Genomic DNA, 23292 nt, shown 5'->3' on the forward strand with positions numbered 1-23292 from the left:
TGGGTGGTTCAGTGATAGGCTTCAAATTGATGGCGCAGTCATAGGATCTGTGTGGAGGTAGTACGTCTGCAGTTTCTTTGGAAAATACATCTTGGAAAGATGCATAATGAGGCGGCAACCCAGGCATCAACTGGATAGTTGGCATGCAGGGTATTGGAGAAACCTCCATCAGACATTTACCATGGCAATATGGACCCCAACGTGAAAGCTCCAGAGTGGCCCAGTTGAATTAAAGCATATGCTTCTTCAGCCATGGTAGCCCCAGTACTAAAGGGTGCATGGCCTTCTCTAGCACAAAGAAGGAAATAGTCTCTGTATGGTCACTTCGCCTGGTAAGGGCTCCTCATGAATAGAAGATAGGAGTAGTGGAGATGTCATGGTAGTGGTGGGGATCTGCAAGTGTTCCACTAGACGCTTCAAAATGAAATTTCCCCCTGCCCCAGAGTCCACTAAGCCAAAAGTCTGGTATTCTAGAGGTCCGCAGATCAAGGATACAGGAAGAGAGAGTGGAGGAGAGGGTGCAGTTAGACCTAAGAAGAGTCCTCCCACAGGACTTAAGTCAGCCAGTTTCCCAGACATATAGGGCATGTTTGTACAGCATGGCCAGCTTGACCACAATACATGCATAGTCCCAGTCTCTTCCGTGTTCTTCTCTCTTTTGAAGTTAGGTGACTGCGGCCTAATTGCATTGATTCTTCTTCGCCAGCAACTGGACCTGAGGAAATAGGCCTGGGTGTGGACTTAACTCGAGTTTCTCCCTGAACTGGTCTTCTGGGAGTCTTGGTCTCTTGAACCTTGTCACGAAGTCGGCGATCAATCCTTGTTGCCAACTTCATTAGTTCAGCCAAGGTCTCAGGCATCTCACGAGCCGCCAACTCATCTTTCAACCGGGAGTTCAGTCCTTCAAAGAAGAGGGTCTTCAGGCACTTAGGGTCCCAATGTAAATTCGGATGCTAACGTCTTGAATTCTATGGCGAAGTCTGGTAAAGGTTTATTACCTTGCTTCAGATGAACCAACGTGGATCCTGCAGTCGTGTACCTGGCAGGGTCATCGAATACTGATCTGAACAGTTCCAGGAAGCCGTCAAAGTCGTGCAGGAAAGGGTCATCGCGCTCCCACAGTGGAGAGGCCCAAGCTAACGCTCTTCCTTCCAGATAAGACAAGATATAGGTGGTCTTGGCATAGGCTAAACGAAAATGATTAGGTTGCAGAGAAAAGTGCATACAACACTGATTTATAAATCCTCTACATTTCCAAACTTCCCCTGAGAAGCGTGTTGGAGCAGATAGAGGTACAATTGTCTTGCCCATCACTTCTGGCGGTGTAACTTCTTTACCTGTGGAGTTCGGTGTATTCATCTGTGCGTGCAACTGGTTAAAGGCAGCAGTCAAATTATCCAGCAAGTTCTGTTGTTCGTGATTCACTGGGCCAGGCCTGGAATGGCCTGCAATGTGGTGAGCTGAGCCGAATCCATGGAGTTAGCAATCTGTTAAGGTTTTGAGGTGTTTGATTGGATTCTTGGGTACTGTGGAGATAACCACGCCCACAGGGAGGAGCCCTGTGAGGAGCCACAGTACTAGGCTAGACTTGGGACACACTATTATACAGCTGATGTGTTCCACCAGAGGTGGCAGTAGTGAGGTGATCCAGAGATAGCAGTCCAGGGATCCTCAGCAGAGGAGACCCGTCTCACAGAGATAGTATAGGGAGATCCGGTTGCAGGTTCCCAATGCAGCAGAGCTGTAGATGAGACAGACTGACAAAGTTAGATTACTCACTAAGTTGGTAGCTGTATAGGTGGCGATTCCAGCAGGCAGAAGTAGTTGGTTACAGGCACCCAGGCAGGGAGAGCAGGCCCTCAAGGAGCGAGTACCTGATCCCAGTAAGGCACCTGAAAGAAAGCAAAGGGCCCCCGAGGAGTGGGTACCCAGGTTAGAGAATTATCCCGAAGGGCACAGAGAGCTTCCAGGGGCAGCAAGGAAGTGGCAGAGTAGCTTAGACCGGGCAAGTCCAATCCTTGCTAACTCGATGAGCTAGCAAACAAGGGCAGGCTAAATACCCGGATGGCATGACGTCACTCGAGGGGGACGCCCCCGAGGTTCCCGCCATGACATGGATAAAGACGTGGATGGCGTGTGTGCGCGCACCCTAGGAAGCCCTTAGGAGAAACATGGCGTGAGGCTTTGCCATTGCCGTTCCGGGGACGCCAGAGAGAGCGGCATGTAGACGCGGCGGTAGCCATCTTCCCAAGGCTAGCGGGGAGAGAAGAGAGAAAGGTGAGGCACAAAGGTCGAAGCAGTCAGACCGACGGACGCAATAATCTCTAGCTGATTTATTCCTCTTAAAATTTCTCTTGATTTTGGCTGGGATGCTCCTCATCCTCATAATCCTATGCCTCTCATCACTACTGTTGCTACTATGGACCTCAGCACTCTCTGGAAAAGCAGTTGTCTTTGCAACAGGTTTTTCTCCTCTTCTACTGTCTTGTCTGCATCTTTGTGCAAGTGACATGATAGAATTTATTAGAAACAGATCAGTAGGGGTTAGGAAGTGTATGGGTACTTGACAGCTTCTTGTAGCCTGGTTTGGCCTCTGTTGGAAACAGGATGCTGGGTTTGATGAACCCTTGGTCTGACCCAGCATGGCAATTTCTTATGTTCTCAGTGGAAGAATCACACACACAACAGAAGTACACTGATTCCTTTAAATAGAAATAATAGAACAAGCTGCCTGCCACAGTCTTTACAGACTAGTTCTATATAAAATGAATTACAGAGCTAATCTCTTCTACCTTCTTTCCTGAAGACACTCTGCTCAGCTTTTACCCTTGTTAATATGCACTGTATCCCCCTAACAGAGAGATTTAGTCTTTCTCCTATTGTCAATCCAAACCACAGCTATATCATACCTTTTGCTTTTTCCTCAGAAGAAATATCAAGAAGTATTTCTTCAAAGAAAGCAGAATTGCTTACCTCTAACAGGTATTCTCCTTAGACAGCCGTATGTTAGTCCTTACCCATGGGTGACATCATCAGATGGAGCCCAGCACGAAAAACTTCTGTCAAAATTTCTAGAACTTTGACTAGACACACCGAGCATGCCCAGCATCTCACTATCCACGTGGGGTCCCCCAGTCAGTCTCAAAACATAGAATTATGAAAAAATAAAATAACAAACATAGTAGAAATGCAACTCTGCGGGGAGGTGGGCAGTTTTCCTGAGGAGTAACATCCTGCTGTCCTAGGAGAACACCTGTTACAGGTAGGCAACTCTGCTTTCTCCTAGGTCAAGCAGGACGGTAGTCCTCACACATGGGTGAATACCAAGCTGCAGGCTGCTCCCAAACTTGTCACAGATCCACAGACACCGAACCTGTCGCTAACAGGCGCAACAACTGTGGTGGTGTAGAAAAAACCTAGGGATAAACCTGCCCAGAAAATGGATCAACGACGATATGCACACACAAATATCACAGCGCAACAGAAGATCTACAAATAAGGCATTATTAGAAATTCCCACAGTTGCAGCAGCCAAACTTACTACAGTACGTGAAAGAACATTCTCAATAGCAGGGCTGACACTCTGGAATACACTCCCTGAAAATCTAAGAATACAAAGTAACATCAAAATGTTCAAAAAACTCCTCAAAACCTGGTTATTCCAACAAACCTACAAAGAAGGTATCGGATACGCTAAACAAACTGATACCACACATCACTCACTTAAACACTCTTGTTAAATAAGCTATCCAACATTACATATAGTTAACCAATATTCGTTAAATCTCCTGTAAACTGCTTCTAATTCTTAATTGTCTTGAGCATCTTTGAGTGCTGCACCTCCCTCCACTGGGATAGTAGTGCACTTCGAGACCGCGCAGCCCATGGCATCCACTTTTGGGCATGTCAGAAGGTCTTTGGCTGCCATAGCCCGTCCCCCTTTGAATCTAGACTCTGTAGCAATCCATTCCAGGTCAATTAGCTGTTGGACGGCTTGTAACAGAGGGAAATGGTGGGAGGTCTGACGGAGTCCCTCTAGCAGGAGATTCGTCTTGGGCTCCCCTGAGGCACTTGTGCCCGGGATAACAAGCTCCTTCAGGCTGTGGGTGACCAGATCTGGAAGTTCGTCCTTGGTGAAGAAGTGTCTCATGGTCCGGTGAGGCTCTGCCACTGGAGGGAGTTCCCCCTCCTCCAGGGGCTCTGATTCCTCCTCTGAGTTGTCTGTGTCCCCGTAGGTGGGGCTTCTGGGTTGTGGATTCACTTTTCTGGGCCTAGAGGGGCCCGGGGCGTAAAGGTCCTCTGGTGAAGGCTGTGGCCGTGTTATCGGAAGCTCCGTCTGCATGTGGACGAAGGTGTGCATTCCTTTGAAGAATTCCACCCAGGAGATAGATGCTGGGTCCAAGCTAGGAGGCGCTGTGTCCCTGGGGGACCCCGTCTGAGGGGGGTCCCCGCTGCAATTTGCTAGGTCCGGGGTACTTATTGAGGAGCTAGCACTCAGTCCCAGATGGGGCTGGCCCTGGGCTGGATCCCCCAGGGCCTCCTCGCACTGGATACACAGGGCATTGGCCTCTTTGTGTTGTGCGGCTCTGATGTGGCATGCTGGGCAGAGGCCCTGAGCTCCTTTTCCGGTGGTGCCATGGATGTAGGCACGTAAAATCTGTTATGCGCTCCAGTGCGTCAACTATGCGAGCGTGGAATGGGTGTGCGCTTAGGATGTGCGTGCTGGTGTGCGCACAAGTTGTAGATATGCGCCCGGCACAGTAAGTGTGTGTTACGAGCGTAATTTGTGTGCACGGTACTTGAGCATGCGATGTGCGCACAAGTAATTTGTGCGCCCGGCTCGAGATGGCAGACAGGGTGGCGAACAGGGCCAAATGGCGACGGCGACCATGTGGACAAGATGGCGACCACCTCGGAGGGTCTCCACGTGGGAGGACCCTTGGATCTAACCAGGGCCTAGCCCTGCTAGGGCGGATCAACCCAGTGGCACTGGTCCCAGCCAGCGACCTGTGCGACTCCTCGAGCTTCGGAGACCGGTGTGGGAAATATAATTCAACAGACCGGAGTCTTTAAAGAAGATTTCTACCTTACCTTGTCTCGGCGCTTCCTGGTTTCGCTCCGGGCGATCTCCGGCTGCGGGGGGAGAGAGGAAATACCTTCACCGCCGCACTCGAGGTTGCACCTGCTGCCTCTCAGCCGCGCCCGAAATCGGGGGCTAGGTCTCCGCCGAGGGTTGGCTGCCGGACCGAGGCTCACCTCCGAGGGATCGCGGAAATCACCTCGGGAATTCTCAACTGGCGAAGGGACCCGAGGTGTCACCACAGGAGAGCGGGGCTCATCTGTAGAGGTAAGATTTCTTCTTGCTTCGGGTTTTCTCTGTTAAATTTACTCTAACGCTGTGAGAGCGTGCAGGTAGTCCCTAACTGCTCTGGAGACGGAAAATACTGAAGAGCTGCACTTCCTGCAGGGGTATATGTACTAGGGCTGACGTCAGATTGAAATCTGATCCGTCTCTAACTGCTAACAGGAGTACACTATACCCATTGGTCCTGAGTCCATCTGCTACACGCTAGGAAAACTATTGTTTTTACTCACAATTTATATCCTATTTACGTGCAATCACAAATTGTATCTTATTTTCATTCAATCACAAACTGTATCCTATTTACGTTCGTTTCATTGTACCTGTTTGCTGTTCCATGTACTGTTGTTTCTCTTGTAAACCGTTGTGAAGGCCAGCTCCAAACAACGGTATATAAAACACTTAAAAAAAAAAAAAATTGGGTCCTAGACAGGAAGAAATGGGTTGTTTCTCACTTAAAGAGGCTCCACAGGACAGCTTGACCAAAGTTGCTGTCCCTACAGCCATCTCAATCCAAACAGTAATGGGCCACAAATGTTATGAGGGAACTCCATGTCACAGCCTTGCAGATGTCAGCCACGGGAACCGCTTGCAAATGGGCTACCGAAGCCACCATGGCATGGACGGAATGAACCTCGATATGGCCTCCAAGTTGAAGGCCTGCCTGTGTATAGCAGAAGGAAATGCAATCCGCCAGCCAGTTGGATAACGTGTGTCCCAATCTATTCTTATCAAAGGAGACTAAGAGTTATGTGGACTGTTGGTGGCCTGCTGTTCGCTCCAGATAGAAAGCCAAGGCTCTTTTGTAGGCCAGGCTGTGTAGAGCTCGCTCGCTGTGGTAAGAATGCGGCCTGGGAAAAAAAGGTAGGCAGGACAATTGACTGGTTGAGATGAAAATCGGTCACTACCTTAGGCACAAATTTAGGGTGGGTACGAAGCAACACCCTGTCATGGAAAATTTTGTGTAAGGTGGATTTTATTTATTTATTTATTAGTTGAGTTTTTCTATACCGATGTTTGGAAAATACCGTCACAGCGGTTTACAATAATTACATTACATATATAAACAGTGCATAAGACAATAAAATAATAAAAATTCAGTACAACTAAAAATTACAAATAAACTCAATATGTTACCAAAGCCTGAAGTTCTCTGACTCTGCGTGCTGAAGTAACTACAACCAAGAAAATAACCTTCCACGTCAGTTACTTCAACTCACAGGAACGCAGTGGCTTGAAGGGATCTTGCATGAGACGAGCCAGAACTACACTGAGATCCCAGGACACAACAGGAGGCCACAGGGGAGGTTTCAGCTGACACAAACCCTGCATGAACCGGCTCACCAGAGGATGCATGGAAATAGGCAAACTATCCACCGCATGGGGGTAGGCCCCAATAGCACTGACGTGCACTCTGACAGATTTGGTTTTCAGACCAGCATCGGAAAGAGATAGCAAGTAGTCCAACAACTTAGGAGTAGGACAAGAGAATGGATTCAATCTACGACTCTCACACTATATGGAAAATCTCCTCCACGTCAGAGTGTAAGACTTTCTGGTGGGCAGCTTTCGAGAAGCTACCAGGATCTGAGACACATTATTAGAGAGGTCAAGGGGGTCACAGGACTAGCCTTTCAACATCCAGGCCGTCATATACAGTGTTCGGAGGTTGGGATGGTGCAGCCTGCCTCGATCCTGAGTGATCAGATTGGGGGAGGTCCCCAGACTGATCGGTTCCCTGATGGAGAGATCCCAAAGGATTGGGAACCAAACCTGTCTTGGCCACCAGGGGGCCAAGAGAATCATGGACCCCATGTCTTGCCAGAGCTTCAAGAGAATCTTCCTCACCAGCGGAAGTAGAGGATATGCATATAGAAGGCCCTTGCCCTAATGGCAGGCAAAGGCAACTGAGGCTGGTCTCCCAATCCCCCTATATAGGGAGCAGAAATTGCTCACCTTGTTGTTGCAGGGGGAAGTGAAGAGATCCATGTCTGGTACTCCCCGGAGGAGGAAAAGGCGATCTGCCACTGCTTGATCCAGGGTGGAACTCGTGGGGGTGGAATGCTTGACTCAGGAAATCCGCCATCACATTCTCCGATCCCGTTAGATTTACGTCCCGGAGCAAAATTCGCTGGGACTGGGCCCAAGACCAAATTTGAATAGCCTCCTGAAAGAGGAGGAGTGATGCGGTACCTCCCTGATTGTTATTGTACCATATCGCTACCTGATTGTTGGTCTGGACCATGACTGCTTGACTGGATAGGTGATCCCAAAATGCTCAGAGAGTATGCCTGATCGCCTGAAGTACCAGGAAGTTGATCTGGCATAAAGCCTCCTTGGCCAACCAGTGACCTTGTGTGTGGAGGCCATCTACATGCGCCTCCCAGTCCAGGGTGGAAGTATCCGTAGTGAGTACAACCTGGCACACAGAGGTCTGAAAGGGAACCACCCCACTCCAGATTGGGCAGAATTTCCCACCAGCAGAAGGAGTCCTAGAGGAGTGGCTTGAGGCACACCCGCATGCTGAGGACCTGGAAGGCCTGACGCCACTGCGAATGCAGAGACCGCGGGGCTGCCCGCATGTGCAAGCGGGTCAAGAGGGTGACGTGGATAGAGGCAGCCATGTGACTCAACAACCGAAGCATAAGGCGGGCCAGCACCAGCCGGCTGCGGTGGACCAAGCTCGCTAGAGACACTAGAGCAAGCGCTCGGTCGTGAAGAAGAAAGGCCCGGCCCTGGGTCGTACCCAGGTGCCCCTGATAAAGTCCAACTGAGCCAACGGATCAAGATGGGACTTCAGGTAGTTGATGACAAACCTGAGGGATTCCAGCACCTCTATGGTCAAGTTGAGGGAATGAAGCGCCCCCTTCACGTGTGGCCACCTTGACCAGCCAATCGTCCAAGAGGGGAAGATGTGCACTCCTAGTCTATGGAGGTGTGTACCCACTACTGCCAAGTACTTGGTGAAGACACGTAGTAGGGCTGAGGCTAGGCTGAATGGCAACACCTTGTACTGGAAGTGAATGTCGCCTACCAGGAATCGTAGGTACTTCCTGTGACTGTGAAAAATTCCTATGTGGGCATTGGCGTCCTTTAGGTTAAGGGAACAAAGCCAGTCCCCTCTTTGCAGGAGGGGAATCAGGGTGCCAAGCAAGACCATATAAAGCTGGTAGAAGGCGATGTGAGCGATCCACATCGTGCCCTGATACACCTTCCTACCCAGGGCATCTGCAGCCTGGTGTTCCCGCCCCGAAGGCACTGAAGCGTGGTTACAGGAGCATTTGTTTTTTTTAGGCCAGACTCCACTACCACTGAGTGGTGTGGGAGCTGACGCCTTTCAAATCTTAAGGCCGGCTGGACCAGGTAGAGTGCGGTTGCCTTATGTTTCACTGGTGGTACTGAGACTGGGTGCTCCCACATCCTGAGGAGCAACTTCTTAAAAATATCATGGATGGGGAAAGTGAGCACCTCCTTTTGGGCATCTACAAACTGGAGAACCTCCAGCATCTTGTGATGGGGGTCCTCATCTGCCAGAAGCTGGAAGGGAATGGACTCAGCCATGGCCTGCACAAAGTCCGCAAAAGTCAGATCCTCTGGCAGGATCTACTCCTTTCATCTGGAGGAGATGGCTCCGAGGGAAGGTCTTCAGAGTCCTACGAAGAAGACTCAGAGGTATCATCCCCCCAGGGATCAATCGGGGTTCCTCCTCACTGAAGTCTTCTGAAGCACCCAAAGAACAGCCCCTGCCTGAGACAACTGGCCTTGGAACCAAAGGCATCAACAGTACCAATGGAACCAGGGGCACAGATAGTCTTGAAGGCACCAAGGTCATCAAGGGCCCTGAGGGACCAGGAACCAGACCGGGCAAGAGTGGGCATGGTACCAGCACCCCCAATGGTGCCCCCAGATGGGAGGCATCCTCCTCCTCGAAGGACCACATAATGGGGATGACACCGGATGGAGAAGGACTTGGCAGCTACTGGGGCATTGAGGGACTTCCAAGTGCCAGTAGTGGCTGTGTGGGCAGGATGCCCAAGAGGACACTGAATTGCTCCAGCAGCAGCGCTAGCATCGCAGGGGCAGGTTCGGACCCCGGGGGCACCGGTAGAGCTGGTGGCTCAATGACTGGAAGGGCAAGGAGCACTGCCTGTTGCACCCTGCAGTCTAGCTCCTACTGGAAGTCCACCAAAGCAAGGATGGAGGGAGGAAGAGGAGGCGGCGTCACCGGAGCCTCCCCGGCACAGATGTCAGTGGGGAACTCCCAGGACTCCCAGGTACGATGGAGGTGAATGCCTCCTCTCTGCAGGGTCACTTTGGGGGCAGCACGGTGGACCTCGGTGCTGCCCCGAGCACGGCACCATATGATGATGATGGTCGGCCTGGTCTTTCCCCAGCACCAAGGAAGGAAATGATCCTGAGGTCCTGGAGCGCGATGACGCTAAAGAAGTCCTATCTCCAGCCACACGCTCACATGAGGGTGCCAGAGGGGGAGCGGACACTGATGGAAACAGCTCCATCAGTTCCCCACAGTCTTTGGGTGTAGAGGTGCCCAATGCTGGAGTCAAAGGGTCAGATTTTATAGACCCGAAATGTTTTTCCATTTAGCAAACCGAGCCCAACGACCCTTGGGGTCATTTGGTTGCAAAGACGACACCCCCGGATGTCGTGCGATGCCCCCAGGCAGAGGATGCAGACCTCATGCAGATCTGTGATAGACATGGTCCACGGGCACCGGGAGCATCGACAAAAATCCGACACCATGAAAAAGAGCTGGCGAGCAGTTGATGACCCGTGGATACTGAGGAATGGCACAATCGGGAATCAACCACAAATAAGATACAAAAGAACTTACCATGGGAGAAGGGGAAACTGGAGCAGATAACTACTGAGAAAAAAAGCACTAAAGAGCAGAGCTCCAAAAACCTGCAAGGCAACAGCTCTGTGGAAAAGAAGATACTGAAGGGGGACCCCGCATGGACGCGTGGATAGTGGCATGCTGGTTTTGCGCAGTGTGCCTAGTCAAAGTTTTCCGTACCAGACTCCATCTAATGTCATCCATGTATGAGGACTACCATCCTACTTGTCATAGGAGAAAGGGTTATGGATGCATGGAATGACCTCCCAGAAAAGGTGGTAAAGACAAGAATGCTAATAGAGTTGAAAACGGAATGGGAATATCCCTAATGGCAAAGGATGAAATGAAGAAATGGAGTAATCTGTGGTAACTTTATCTGTAGCTTTTCTGAATGGGGGTAACCTGCACAGAGCGGCAGGTACAACTCTAAACATTTTGCTGGACAGACTGGATTGACCATTTGGGTCTTTATCTGCTGTCTATTATGTAAATCTGTTTTATAACCTTTATTTTTTTTGAACATTCAGCTTTGAAGCAAGGAGCTTAAGAACTTCTGACTTCACTTAATTTATTTATTTATTTAAAATCTTTTCTATACCATCGCTAAGTTATATACCATTGCAACGGTTTACATGTAGGCACATAAATTAAAGTAGGTGAGATGTGTACTATAGTACATTCTAAACAGGTGCCACAATAGGTTCAGTTACAATATATTATATAATACAATCGATTGTTTAGTGAAACGGTCATGACCAGGTGTGCCTGTAAGGTACTATTCACAGATAAAATACATATTGGGGTAGATTTTTAAAAAAAGCGCGTTCGCGTACTTTTGTTTGCGCACCAGGTGCAAACAAAAGTATGCTGGATTTTAGAAGATACGCGCGTAGCCGCACGTATCTTCTAAAATCCTGGATCGGCGCAAGCAAGGCTGCCGATTTTGGGCAGCCGGCGCGCGCCAAGCCGCGCAGCCTGTCACCGTTCCCTCCGAGGCCGCTCTGAAATCGGAGCAGCCTCGGAGGGAACTTTCTTTCGCCCTCCCCTCACCTTCCCCTCCCTTCCCCTACCTAACCCACCCCCCCGGCCCTATCTAACCCCCCCTACCTTTATCCACGGATTTACGCCTCCCGGAGGGGGACGTAAATCCACGCGCGCCGAGACTCAACCCGGGGGCGGTTCCGGAGGGCGCGGCCACGCCCCCGAATCGCCCCGGGCCGAAACCACACCCCAGGTCTCACCCCCGAAACGCTGCATCATCGGGTCCCGCCCCTCGACACGCCCCCTTCCAAAAATCCCGGGACCTGCGCGCCGGAGGCCTATGGAAAATAGGCGCGCTGGCGAGCAGGGCTTTTAAAATCCGCCCGATTCTTTGTGTTTTACAATTATGTTTGTTGTGAAATAGAGTTGTTAGACTATTTTAATGCATATTCTGAGAATAGTGCTGTGTGCTGGTGCTTTTCTGCCTATTCTTGTATATTTTCTATTCTCCGGTCTCTTTATGAAAAGCTTGTTTAAAAAGCCATGCTTTTAAACTTTTCTTAAAGGTTTTGAGATCCCTTTGTAATCTGATCTCTAGAGGCATTGTGTTCCAAATTGTGGGGCCTGCTAACGATAAGGCCCTTTCTCTCACTTGGGTTAGTTTTGCTGTCTTTACTGAAGGAATGGTTAAAAGTGCTTTGATTGCTGAACGAAGGCTTCTGTGTGGGACGTGTACTCATAGTGCTGTGTTTAGCCAGTCCAATTTTTCATCATGTATTAGTTTATGTATGGTACATAAGGCTTTGTATTTTAATCTGTGTTCAATAGGTAGCCAATGCAATTCAGCTAGGGTTTCAGTTATATGGTCCCTCCTTTTTCCGGTGTGTATTCTAGCTTCTGTGTTTTGAAGTATTTGAAGTGGCCTTAATGTTGTATTTGGAAGTCCTAGGAAAAGTGCATTACAGTAGTCCGTGCTGGAGAAAACTAGTGCCTGAAGTACTGTTCTGAAATCAGCTGGTGTTAGTAGTGGTTTTAGTTTTCTGAGGATCATGAGTTTTGCATAGCCTTCTTTTACTTTTAGCGATATGTGTTGTTTTAGGTTGATTTCGGGGTCCATTATTATTCCAAGGTTCTGTACTTTTTCAGCTAGTTCAATTTTCTGGTTGTATTATTGGTGTTTGAATGATTTTGATATTTTTTCATTCTAAGTGTAGAAATTCTGTTTTTTCAATGTTAATCACAAGTTTCATTTGGTTTAGCAGTTGTTTTATTATGTCTAGGTACATGTTAGCTAGGTTTAACATTTTCTCTATTGTGTCCTCAATTGGTAGAATTATTTGAATATCATCTGCATAAATGTAATGTATGATTCCCAATCCTGCTACTAGATGGCATAAGGGCAGCATGTATATGTTAAAGAGGGTTGCGGACAGGGCTGATCCCTGCAGTACTCCTGTTTTGAGATTGATTTTTTTCTGATAATACATTGTTGATCTGAACTTGAAAGAACCTATTCTTTAAATATGAACTGAACCAGTTTATTGTTTTGTTGTGTAATCCAATTTCTTCTTCTAGTCATTCTAGGAATGACTAAAAAAAATGGTGACTGCTCACTGTTTCATTTTTGCTTAAAAAAAATTAGAAAGTTATATAATGTAGATATGCGGAAGTACTTTTTCAACGAGCTTGATTGGTCCTGTTCATTTGCCCTATCCCCAACTGGCCTCACTCTGTCTGGTCTGACATTAAAAAAAAGAAAATGCCTTAATGGCACTGAATGAACCAAAAAAAAATTCAGGTTTTTTTGAGGGGTCCATGTTAGGTTTGGTTTGGTTGCAACTAAGTGAAAATCAACTCCTTGCCACATTTTTCTATTCAGATTCAAATGAATGCACATCTCTAGGCATGAATGTTTATCTGTTGACATTATAGCTCAATATAGATCAGTCTTAAAACTGCAGAACAATGCAATGAAGACCAGACTGTTAAATTCATTAGCCCAATGCAAAAGTCAAGTGCAATAATCCTTGAGAAAGTATTTGTATGAAAGACGTCTGTATTGTGTATAGAGCTGAAAATCAGTTCAGAATAAAATAATCTCTTTAATAGGTTTTCTAATCACATTATAGTATCTAACTGGGTATGTAGAATTTCTACTTAATTAAGACTTATTACTCTAGGTATTCATTTTCAGTATGAAAAGAAGACCTGCAGAGACTGGGGCAAGGCTTTTGCAATACGCTATTTCATGTGGTGTTTTACCAGATGGTTCCCTGAACATTATGATGTTTTCCTACAGTCATGCTACTTGAATTTTATCCATTTTCTCCTGTCTTCTCAACAGAAGCACCGGATGAACTAAATCTGCTGTTGGTCATGGATTGGAAAAAAAGTCCTCTTTTAGGCTGAACATTTTCACACCCTTTCCTTGCCAGAGTGCAGCTATCCTTAAATTAGATGGTCATGTTTATTTATTTAAAAGTATTTGTTCCTTGTCCCTCCAAATAGTTTGGGGTGTGGTATAATAAAAACATACATAATTGGTATAATAAAACAACAAAAGCGATAAACAATGTTTTGGGGCCTAAGCACGTCACCTCCATGTGACTTGAACCCAACTAACACCATAAACCTTTTTTCCACAGATTGGGGACAATCCCTTTAATAAAAGAACAAAGAACCTGGTTTATCAAGGGTTTTCTCCCCTTTTGTATATTTTTGGGTAAAATGTTGATAATTCAAAACCTAAGGTTTTACATACAACAGTGGTACAGATCTAAAATAAAGTAGAGGGTACAGAGACTTTACTGTGTATATGTTGAGCACATTCCACTATCTAAGCTCAAGGAAAAATGATTATCCCAAAATATAAAACCTTTAAAGTACACTATATACATGAATTAGTTGTGAGGATGAATTTTCAAAAGTATCAGGATGAAACAAGCTTTCTGAAAACCAGATGTAATCTATGCACTCGGCTGTTTTAACAAGTATTCATGATCTACAAAGACAATCCTCAAGAGAAGTGAAATACAGGAAGACACTACATGTGCACCACCCTAAAAAACATATGCAGTGCCACAAGCAACCCTGTTACCTAAGGATATGAATTATTACATCACCACAGAAAGATTCTGTAATGAGAACATTCAATCATATTATGTGGTGCACCATAAGCTTCAAGGGTTTGGCCAAGAAATACTCTTTAGAATTCATGAACCAAAATTAAACATTTAGAACTATTTTTCTATTTTTTTTTGTTTTGGGCTTTTGTTTTGATGCTTTTTTGAATATGATTTATAATATTAATAAGGATTCCTGTGTTTAGTATTTTCAGCTTATAAATGACTTTAAGACTTGAAGCCATAAACTGTCAGGAAATGAACTCTACCTAATCTCCCTTCGAAGTCATTAGTGCTTAAATTATTTCAGCTTATTTATGGTACCCTGTCTAGGATACCTTAAAGGGCACATAGTATGGAAATAGTGCAAAGTTACATGGTAATTGAAAAAATTTAACATTTTGAAGGGGGTATGTGTATGTGTAGATACAGAATACATACATACAGAGAGAGAGAGAAAGAAAGAGAGAGAGAGAGACTAAAATGGACAAGCTATGTAATAAATACTTACTATTTTGTTGAGTCAGATAGCTGATATTCCCGTCGCCTATCATAACACTCTTGGATCCCAGGATCATTCCATAAACATTTTATTGCATCTACATAGGGGTTCTCAAATGACGACACCTTCTCGACATCAACATCTCGAACTATATATGCATTGCCCTGTACCAAGACATAGCAAACAGAGAACTTTCAAATTACATCCCATGCAAGAAGTTATTACCTAGAAGAGACATTAGATCTTCTTTAACTAAATACACATAAACAGATGCATTTCAGTAAACATTTTTTTTTATCTGGGTATTAATCCAAAACTACCAAAGCTAAAAGATGCAAAATTTCCTGAAGCTAAAGACATGTCAAATAATGTTTGAGTCTCCTATTTTGCAACAGATTTAAGGCTATAGTGATGTCCAGCTTCCACTCTGACAGTTCTAAAGAAAAGAGCAACTAGCGAGGCCAATGTAGTAAGCCACCCTGAGGTTACTTCAGGTTTTTACTTATATTTTAGCAGGGATTTTTTGGCACTAACCTTACCCAGGTATGTAATGAGTTTTAGTGCCAAAATAACATACTAAAAAATCCACAGTAAGGTTAGCTTGGGAGCATGTAAAACCCATGTAAACAAAGGCATTAGCTATTACAGGACAATGCAGGGAATTGTGTTGGCAGGGGACACATTGTAGCATGTGTTTTCTAATGCAGGAAATTTAAGGCCCGGGTCAGGGCAGGAGTAAACATTGTTACATTTCTTGTGGCCATTTTAGTCTATTGTGTGCCCCTATGGAGGTGTGTATAGGTGCTTCTCTGTGGTAAATACACATATAACCTTTACTAGAGAGGGTTTAAGTCCCAAGGGCACACAAATTTATTTTTTCTCTTTGGGGCACACATCAGGCCAACGCTTCTCCCATGCTCAAACTCTCTATCCCATGCTGCATTCTTTTTGTCAGGGGAAGTTCTCGCTTATGGCCTGGACAATGGTACGTTATTCCCAGTGTATGTTAGTAGCTTCAACTGAAGGGGTGGGATGCTGGGACGAACCAGGCAAGACAAGGCATTTGGTGTTAAAGTTTACTGATTGTGCAACAATTAAATTAAATTCCATTCGCCCATAAGAATGAAGTTACAACTGACTGACGGTACAAGCGTGTATTTCTTGTTAGGTAGGTGTCCTTTATTTCAGGCTTCTGAGTAGAACTCCGATGGTGATTCTAAATGCGCAAAGCTCACCCAGCAGCAAATCGGGAATCCTATTGAAGAGGTCCCCTTCAAGAACAGAAAAAACACAGTCCTACCTGATGGCTTAGAACAAGTGATCCTTTACAACAATAACAGTGTGTAAGGATATGTTTTCTGGCTGTTGTACCGCTCCTACATTCAATGAATTCGACAGCCAGTATGGCTCCCATTCTGGCAAAGGACAGACACAATAATGTAGGAGCTCAATCCTATGAACAATCGTTAAGTGTGATGAATGAGAAAACTGAGAACTTCTAATTAATAACGCCAGCACTGAAACGCATTGAAACGCACGGCCATATTGAATGTACTAACTTTTGATACGCAATGGCATGCACTACGCACTTACGTACTGACATTCAGTGAAACGCACTACCATTTTGTAATAATATTTTGTATTGTATTAATACGATTGCTGCTATAAAATGTCTAACATATCATGTCTATTATATGACGTGTACAATGGTCTGATTATAAGCTACACCTACTTGAAAGAATGTATAAAAGTTCATTCCCCACAGGGAGTGGCATGCAGTTTGTACTAAGCCTTTGTCTTAGCTGCATCTTGCTGGCAATAAAAGTCTATCTTTGCGGATCAGTTGTCTGGACCTCTTTCCTGACTTTTACTGACGGTTACATTTGGCGAGCCAGCCAGGAGGTGCCGGGGACGCTATATTAGCCCCCCAGTTGGTCCGGTAGTTTGGTGGCGGAGTGATCCCCCAGACTTACCTGGTGAGTGGCCACCGCTGAGTTCAGTGATCAGGTTTCTGAGGGGACCATTCCACAAAAATTCTTCTGAGACCTCTGGGCTGGTGATCCGGAAAGAAGGCTTTCTTGACGATCGGAAGTTGGAACTTTGCAGGCGAGTATATTGGGGATAAGAAATAAGAAATATTTTAAGTCCGATCCATTATCACGAAGGATCGAGGGAGCCTTGATCACGCTCCGCGCAGTGGCCGAGTAAGAACTAGGTTCTGAAACCCCACAGCGATTTGGGAAAGATTTTGGGAATAGGTTTCTTGTTGTGTGAAAGAGAGTGAGTGGCCTCGCAGTTCTAGGCCGGGCGACCGCGTCCTAGTCGGGGCGATTGTGACCCTTTTGTGTCTGGCGGATACGGACCCCTTACCTATCCGCTTTCCCTTCCCTCCTTTGTCTGTGTTTCTATTCTAAAATGGGTGGGGGAGGTTCTACTCCATTAAAAACCATGACGGAACACTTTAGTGAAGTGGTCGATAAGCATAAATGCACGAAAGCAGGAATGATTCAGCGATGTGCATATAAATGGCCGAGTTTAGGAGAATCTGTGAATTGGCCTCCAAAAGGAACTTTCGATTTCCAGACGGCCACCAAAGTTCAAAATATAGTAATTGTAGAAGGAAATCCAGGATGTCCTGAAGATATACCATATATTGATGCCTGGATTGCAGTTATTCTTGATCCACCGTCGTGGGCAAAAAAGTTAGTGGAGGGAGCCGCCCTCATAATGATGGCGCATATACAAAAATCGAAAGACCGGAAGTCTTCATACCGGAAGAGAAGGGAAGAGACGGCCATTTTAGCTATAAAAGAAGATACGTCATCTGCAGCGGCCATCTTTGTAGCGAAAGGAAATAATGGAGATCAAGTGAAAGTGAAAGTGCAGCCTCCTTTAGTAAAACCTATATTGGCAGATGAGCCGGAAAATCCCCCGGCACGGCACGGCACTGCACAGATCTAGACGCTTGTGTGAGGCCAAAGTATTGGTCTGGCCCACATACAGGGATGACTGCCCATTCACCCACTGTCTGCCAACTATCTGCACAGCATAAGCTTCTTCAATAGGAGATCTTGGTGGACTGTCGCCTTTTAGAAAATGTGTCACTCCTCTCTTGCCTTCTTGCACAAGATGCTTCACTTCCCTACACAGCATTCAATTGGAATGGCCGTAGATATTGAAAAAAAAAGGGTGGATCGCTCGCTGCAACTATCCTTGGATATCGGAATCACGGCCTTCCCTCGCAGATCTGCTCAGCACCATGCCGTGCCACACGGACCCTTGTGCTGAGGATGATGCTGCAAGCATGCCACAGCTTTTATAGAGCTTAATTGGTCATATGTGACATACGCTCAGGCCTGGATTTGTCACTAGGCTTGTGCCTAGGGTGACAGTTATCTGGGGTGGGGCGGCAGGCAGAGAAAAAAAATCCTGCCTCTAATAGCAAAAAACCCTCTGTCGCCCCGCAGCTCGTTTCCTGCACCATCTTCTCCTGACCCGTTTCAGCAGCTACTGCTCCTCTCCCAGGAGCAGCAGCCCTCCTGTTTGGCCTCCCTTTCATCAGCAATTCTTAAGCGCTCACACTCACGCTAGGTTTGGTTCCCATGGCGACGCAGCGATGCCTGTGTCGGCTACCTCTTGCCTCTACAGATCACAAAAATAAAAGTAAGCAAAAAAAAAAAAATTGGCAACGCCAGCAAGCCTATGCCTCTATTCTTTGTCCCCTCTGCTTCTGCTGCTTGGTCACTTGGCAGCCCGCCCGCAGGCAGGGAGCAAGCTGTGTGGCCAGGCAAGACAGTGGACTGCAGTAAAAAAAGAAAAAAGCCGATTGCCAATTGCCTGGGATTTCAGTGCGGGGGCCACGGGGTGGAATGTGACAGCTAGTCATCTGATCTGCTCCTCACCAGCTGCTGCCCTACTCTGCCCTGGACTCAGGTCCCTGTGTGTATACACTGCTGCTGCCTCAACATTGGCTCTTCTTTTCCCCGCTCCCCCCAATTTCATTACCCTTTTGCTGTGCAGCAAAGCCAACTTTGAGGCAGCAGTAGCACATACATACAGAGGCCTAAGTCTGGGGCAGGGCGGCAGCTGGTGGGGAGCTGCAAACTGCAGGCCTCACTCTTCAGTAGCAAACTGCAGGCCTCACTCTTCAGTAGCAGCAGCTTCTCCCCACTCCTGGGGAGAGAGAGAGAGACACACTGGTCTGAGGAGGGGGAGGAAGTGGAAAGATAATGACTCAGACTGGTCTTGGTGGGAGGAGGAGGGCAACAGTGACGAGAGAGAAACTGGTCTTGAGGGAAGGCGACAGTGACAAGAGAGAGAGACTTGCCTTATTTATTTATTTATTTATTTATTTAAGGATTTATATACCGGAGGTTCCTGTATAATATACATATCACCCCGGTTTACAATGAACAGTAACTATCGCTTCAAGTTAGCGGTTTACAAGAGGGGATAATAGTGATGAGAAAGACAGATCTGGGGGGGGGGGGGTTTGATAGTGACTGATGAGAGAGAGACTGGTCTGAATGGTAGGAGGTGTCTGAAGGAGACTGGTCTGAAGGGGAAGGGAGTGATAGTGGCTACTGAGAGTGACAGACTAATCTGGGGAAGGGATGACAAGGACTGGTGAAAGCAAAAGAGAGACTGATCTGCAAGGAAGGGATGACAGTGGCTGGTGAGAGTGAAAGAGACTGATCTGGGAGGGAAGGGTGACAGTGACTGGTGAGAGCCAGAGAGAGAGAGAGAGACTGATGTTAGGGAATGATGACAGTGATTGGTGAGAGCGATAGAAAGAGAGACTGATCTGGATAGACAGAGAGGGAGAAAGGAACAGTGATGGGAGAAAGAGGACTGGAAAAGGAGAGAGCTGGGGATGGGCGGTGAGAGAGAAGACCTTGGATTTGTGGGTGGGAGATAATGGAGGGGAGAGAGAGAAGAAGAAAGAAGATGAGGAAAGGAGAGCATTGAGGAAAGACAGAAATATTGAAGGAATAGAAATTATTAAAATATTCACTCTGAAGGAAAGAAACAGAGAAAAAGGAAAGAAGACACCAGAGAGAAGGGAAAGCAAAATGGAAACAGAGGAGAACAGTGAATGAAAAAAAAAAAAAAGACACTGGGCCAGCATTTCAAGCCAGAGACACCAAAGGTTGGAAACATTATTGTGCTATAGAGAATATTAATAATGCATCAGTATGAAATATCCTGGGACACATTTCAAAGTCCCTGACTTGGACATGACTCCTACATGAGAATAGTTAGATTTTGTTGGCTAATTTTGACTTTTTCTGGCATGTAATTAATTCTCTTGTAAATAGGACATACCCACCAACATGGAGGCTTTTGCATTATGCTCTGAAATATTTTGTGGTAATAGAAATTGAAGAATGTGCTTGAAATTAGAATAGTATAATTTTCCATGGGCCCAGTCCATTGGACTTCCCTCCTCCATCAAAATGAACTGCTAATTCACTACAAGCACTACAGGGAACAAGTGTCCCAGATTCACCTACCAGGACTTTGGTAAGCTTTCCCTCCCTCCCTCCTTCCCACTGATAGGTAAACAGCACTTCTTCTTATCTGTGTGCAACGCCTCTGTCAGATTCAATCTGATGTTTGAAAATGTGGGGCCATGTAATCAGCTGGGTCTGTATGTTCAGATGTCAGACTGAAGCTGCAGAATGAGGCGAACACAGATGAAAAGTGCTGCTCTCCTCCTATACCTACCCTTCCCATAAATAATTTAAAAATTATGGACATATAGTAACATTTTACATGAAAAAATACTTTCAGTGTTCTTTTTTAATTATTTATGAATTTTCAAATTAAATTACAAACATTTATATAGTTTGCACGAAAAAGCATGGAGTGGCATAAAAAGAAACTACATATATAAGATAAGTTATTCTCAGAAACCTTCATTTTTACCAATTCCATTATCATATCAAACATTGGAGGGGATCATTATAGTATATAAAGAATTGGGAGAATATAAGCTCAACATTACTTAACAGGAGAAAAAACTGCCATAGATCCTATACATAATTTTTCTTTCAATTGGACACAGGGGATGAGGTTGGTAACCTTATCTGTTCCAATAAAGCTTTTAACTGGTCGGGCAGAAATAACACATATATATTATTTTGCTTTTTTAACAAAACACTTACAAGGATAATGAAGGGAAAATGAATACCCCAACTATATCACTTCCTGTCGATGGGCCAAAAATGCTTTCCATCTCACTTGCATTGAAATTGACAAATCTGGAAATATTTTAACTGATTTATCCATATAGATAATTGGATACTTATTAAAATAACTTTTCATTGTTTGATTTATATCGTTAACTAAAACAAAGGTAACCAGTAAGGTTCCCCAGTCAATGATATTAGCCGCGGAGTCTTCCAAAAAATTTGAAAGATCCCCTGAAACATTTCAACTCTATTATCTACATTTCTAGGTTTGGGGAGAAAATGACAATGATTTATAACTGGTGAATCCCTTGTTGCAAAGCCAAGCTTTTCTTCCAAACATTTTTTTAAAGTGATAAGTGGTGTTTCCCCTACACCCTAGGGAAATTAAGAAACCTTAAATTGAAACGCTTGGCATTGTTTTCAAGGGATTCAATCCTTCTAAGCGGCGTGCTGGCGTCTGCTGCTTGCCGCAAGCCGGCCGATGAAATAGGCCGCTTCCAGGTCCCGCCCTCAGGCGTCACAGTCCTCGCAACTGCCAGCACCGTTGAGGCAAAAGATGGAAATTTACCCCCGGATTCAAGCAGCGATGGTAAGGGACGACTGGCCACAATTCCTCCATGACTCCTTCCCTCTCACCCTCCACTTTCAGTGTCTAAGGTAAAAATATAATTTACAGCATGTGTATTATTTACATGCACTGCTATGGTACCAACCAGAAAACTCTGCAAAAAAAAAAAAGACACCTGCAACCAGGGTATAAGGACTATTGTAAAGCATGTCGGCACTCAGAAAGCTTTAAGTGAACTGAATTACAATATAGTAAACCTCTCATGCAAAAACAGCACTAACTGCCAGCACTAAAATAGTAACAACCCTACCTATAAAAAGACAACACTACAAATACTACACCAGGCCCTAAAACACCAATACATCTGATATTAGGAAAATAGAAAAGCCAAGCTGTTAAGAACATGCCATACTGGGTCAGAACAAGGGTCCATCAAGCCCAGCATCCTGTCTCCAACAGTGGCCAATCCAGGCCATAAGAACCTGGCAAGTACCCAAAAACTAAGACTATTCCATGTTACTGTTGCTAGTAATAGCAGTGGCTATTTTCTAAGTCAGTTAATATCAGGTAATGGACTTCTCCTCCAAGAACTTATCCCCTTTCTAATTTTGGTTGCCCTTCTCTGTACCTTCTCCATCGCAACTATATCTTTTTTGAGATGCGGCGACCAGAACTGTACACGGTACTCAAGGTGTGGTCTCACCATGGAGCGATACAGAGGCATTATGACATTTTCTGTTTTATTCATCATTCCCTTTCTAATAAGTCCCAACATTCTGTTTGCCTTTTTTGAATGCTGCAGTACACTGAACCAACGATTTAAATGTGTTATCCACTGACGCCTAGATCTCTTTCTTGGGTGGTAGCACCTAATATGGAACCTAACATTGTGTATCTATAGCATGGGTTTTTTTTTCCCTATATGCATCACCTGCACTTATCCACATTAAATTTCATCTGCCATTGGATGCCCAATTTTCCAGTCTCGCAAGGTCTTCCTGCAATTTATCACAATCTGCTTGTGATTTAACTACTCTGAATAATTTTGTATATCTGTAAATTTGATTACCTCACTCGTCATATTTCTTTCCAGATCATTTATAAATATAGGGGTAGATTTTACAAATCTACGCGTGCGCGAACAAAAGTACGCGGGATTTTATAAGATACGCGCGTAGCCATGCATATCTTATAAAATCCGGGGTCAGCGTGCGCAAGGGTGTGCACATTTGTGCAACCTGCACGTGCCGAGCCCGGCGCGTGCTGCCTGTTCCCTCCGAGGCCGCTCCGAAATCAGAGCGGCCTCGGAGGGAACTTTCCTTCCACCTCCCCTCACCTTCCCCTACCTAACCCACCCCCCCGGCCCTATCTAAACCCCCCCCTACCATTGTTGGCATATTTACACCTGTCGGAGGCTGGCGTAAATCTCCGTGCGCCATCACTCGACCCGGGGGCTGGTCCGGAGGCCTCGACCACGCCCCTGGGCCGGCGTCACGCCCCCGACATGCCTCCCACCCCGCCCCGAAATTCGCGCCGCCCACCCGACACGCCCCCTTTGCAAAGCCCCAGGACTTACGCGCGTCCCGGGGCTTGCGCGCGCCATCGAGCCTATGCAAAATAGGCTCGGCACGCGCAGGGGCCTTTTAAGAGGGTTACACGCATAACCTATGCGCATAACCCTTTTAAAATCCGGCCCATATTGTAACGT

General features: G+C 46.0%; 1 protein-coding gene across 1 annotated transcript in view; it reads right to left on the minus strand.

Moving 5' to 3' along the window:
- Positions 1-23292, minus strand: part of LOC115099137 (guanine nucleotide-binding protein G(q) subunit alpha) — a 516345-nt gene that overhangs the window by 149156 nt on the left and 343897 nt on the right. The window contains exon 3 of the mRNA XM_029616504.1: positions 14832-14986. Within this exon, the coding sequence (XP_029472364.1) occupies positions 14832-14986 (155 nt within the window). The remainder of the gene's footprint in view (positions 1-14831; positions 14987-23292) is intronic.

This window comes from Rhinatrema bivittatum, chromosome 1, assembly GCF_901001135.1.
Source record: "Rhinatrema bivittatum chromosome 1, aRhiBiv1.1, whole genome shotgun sequence".
Lineage (NCBI taxonomy): Eukaryota > Metazoa > Chordata > Amphibia > Gymnophiona > Rhinatrematidae > Rhinatrema > Rhinatrema bivittatum.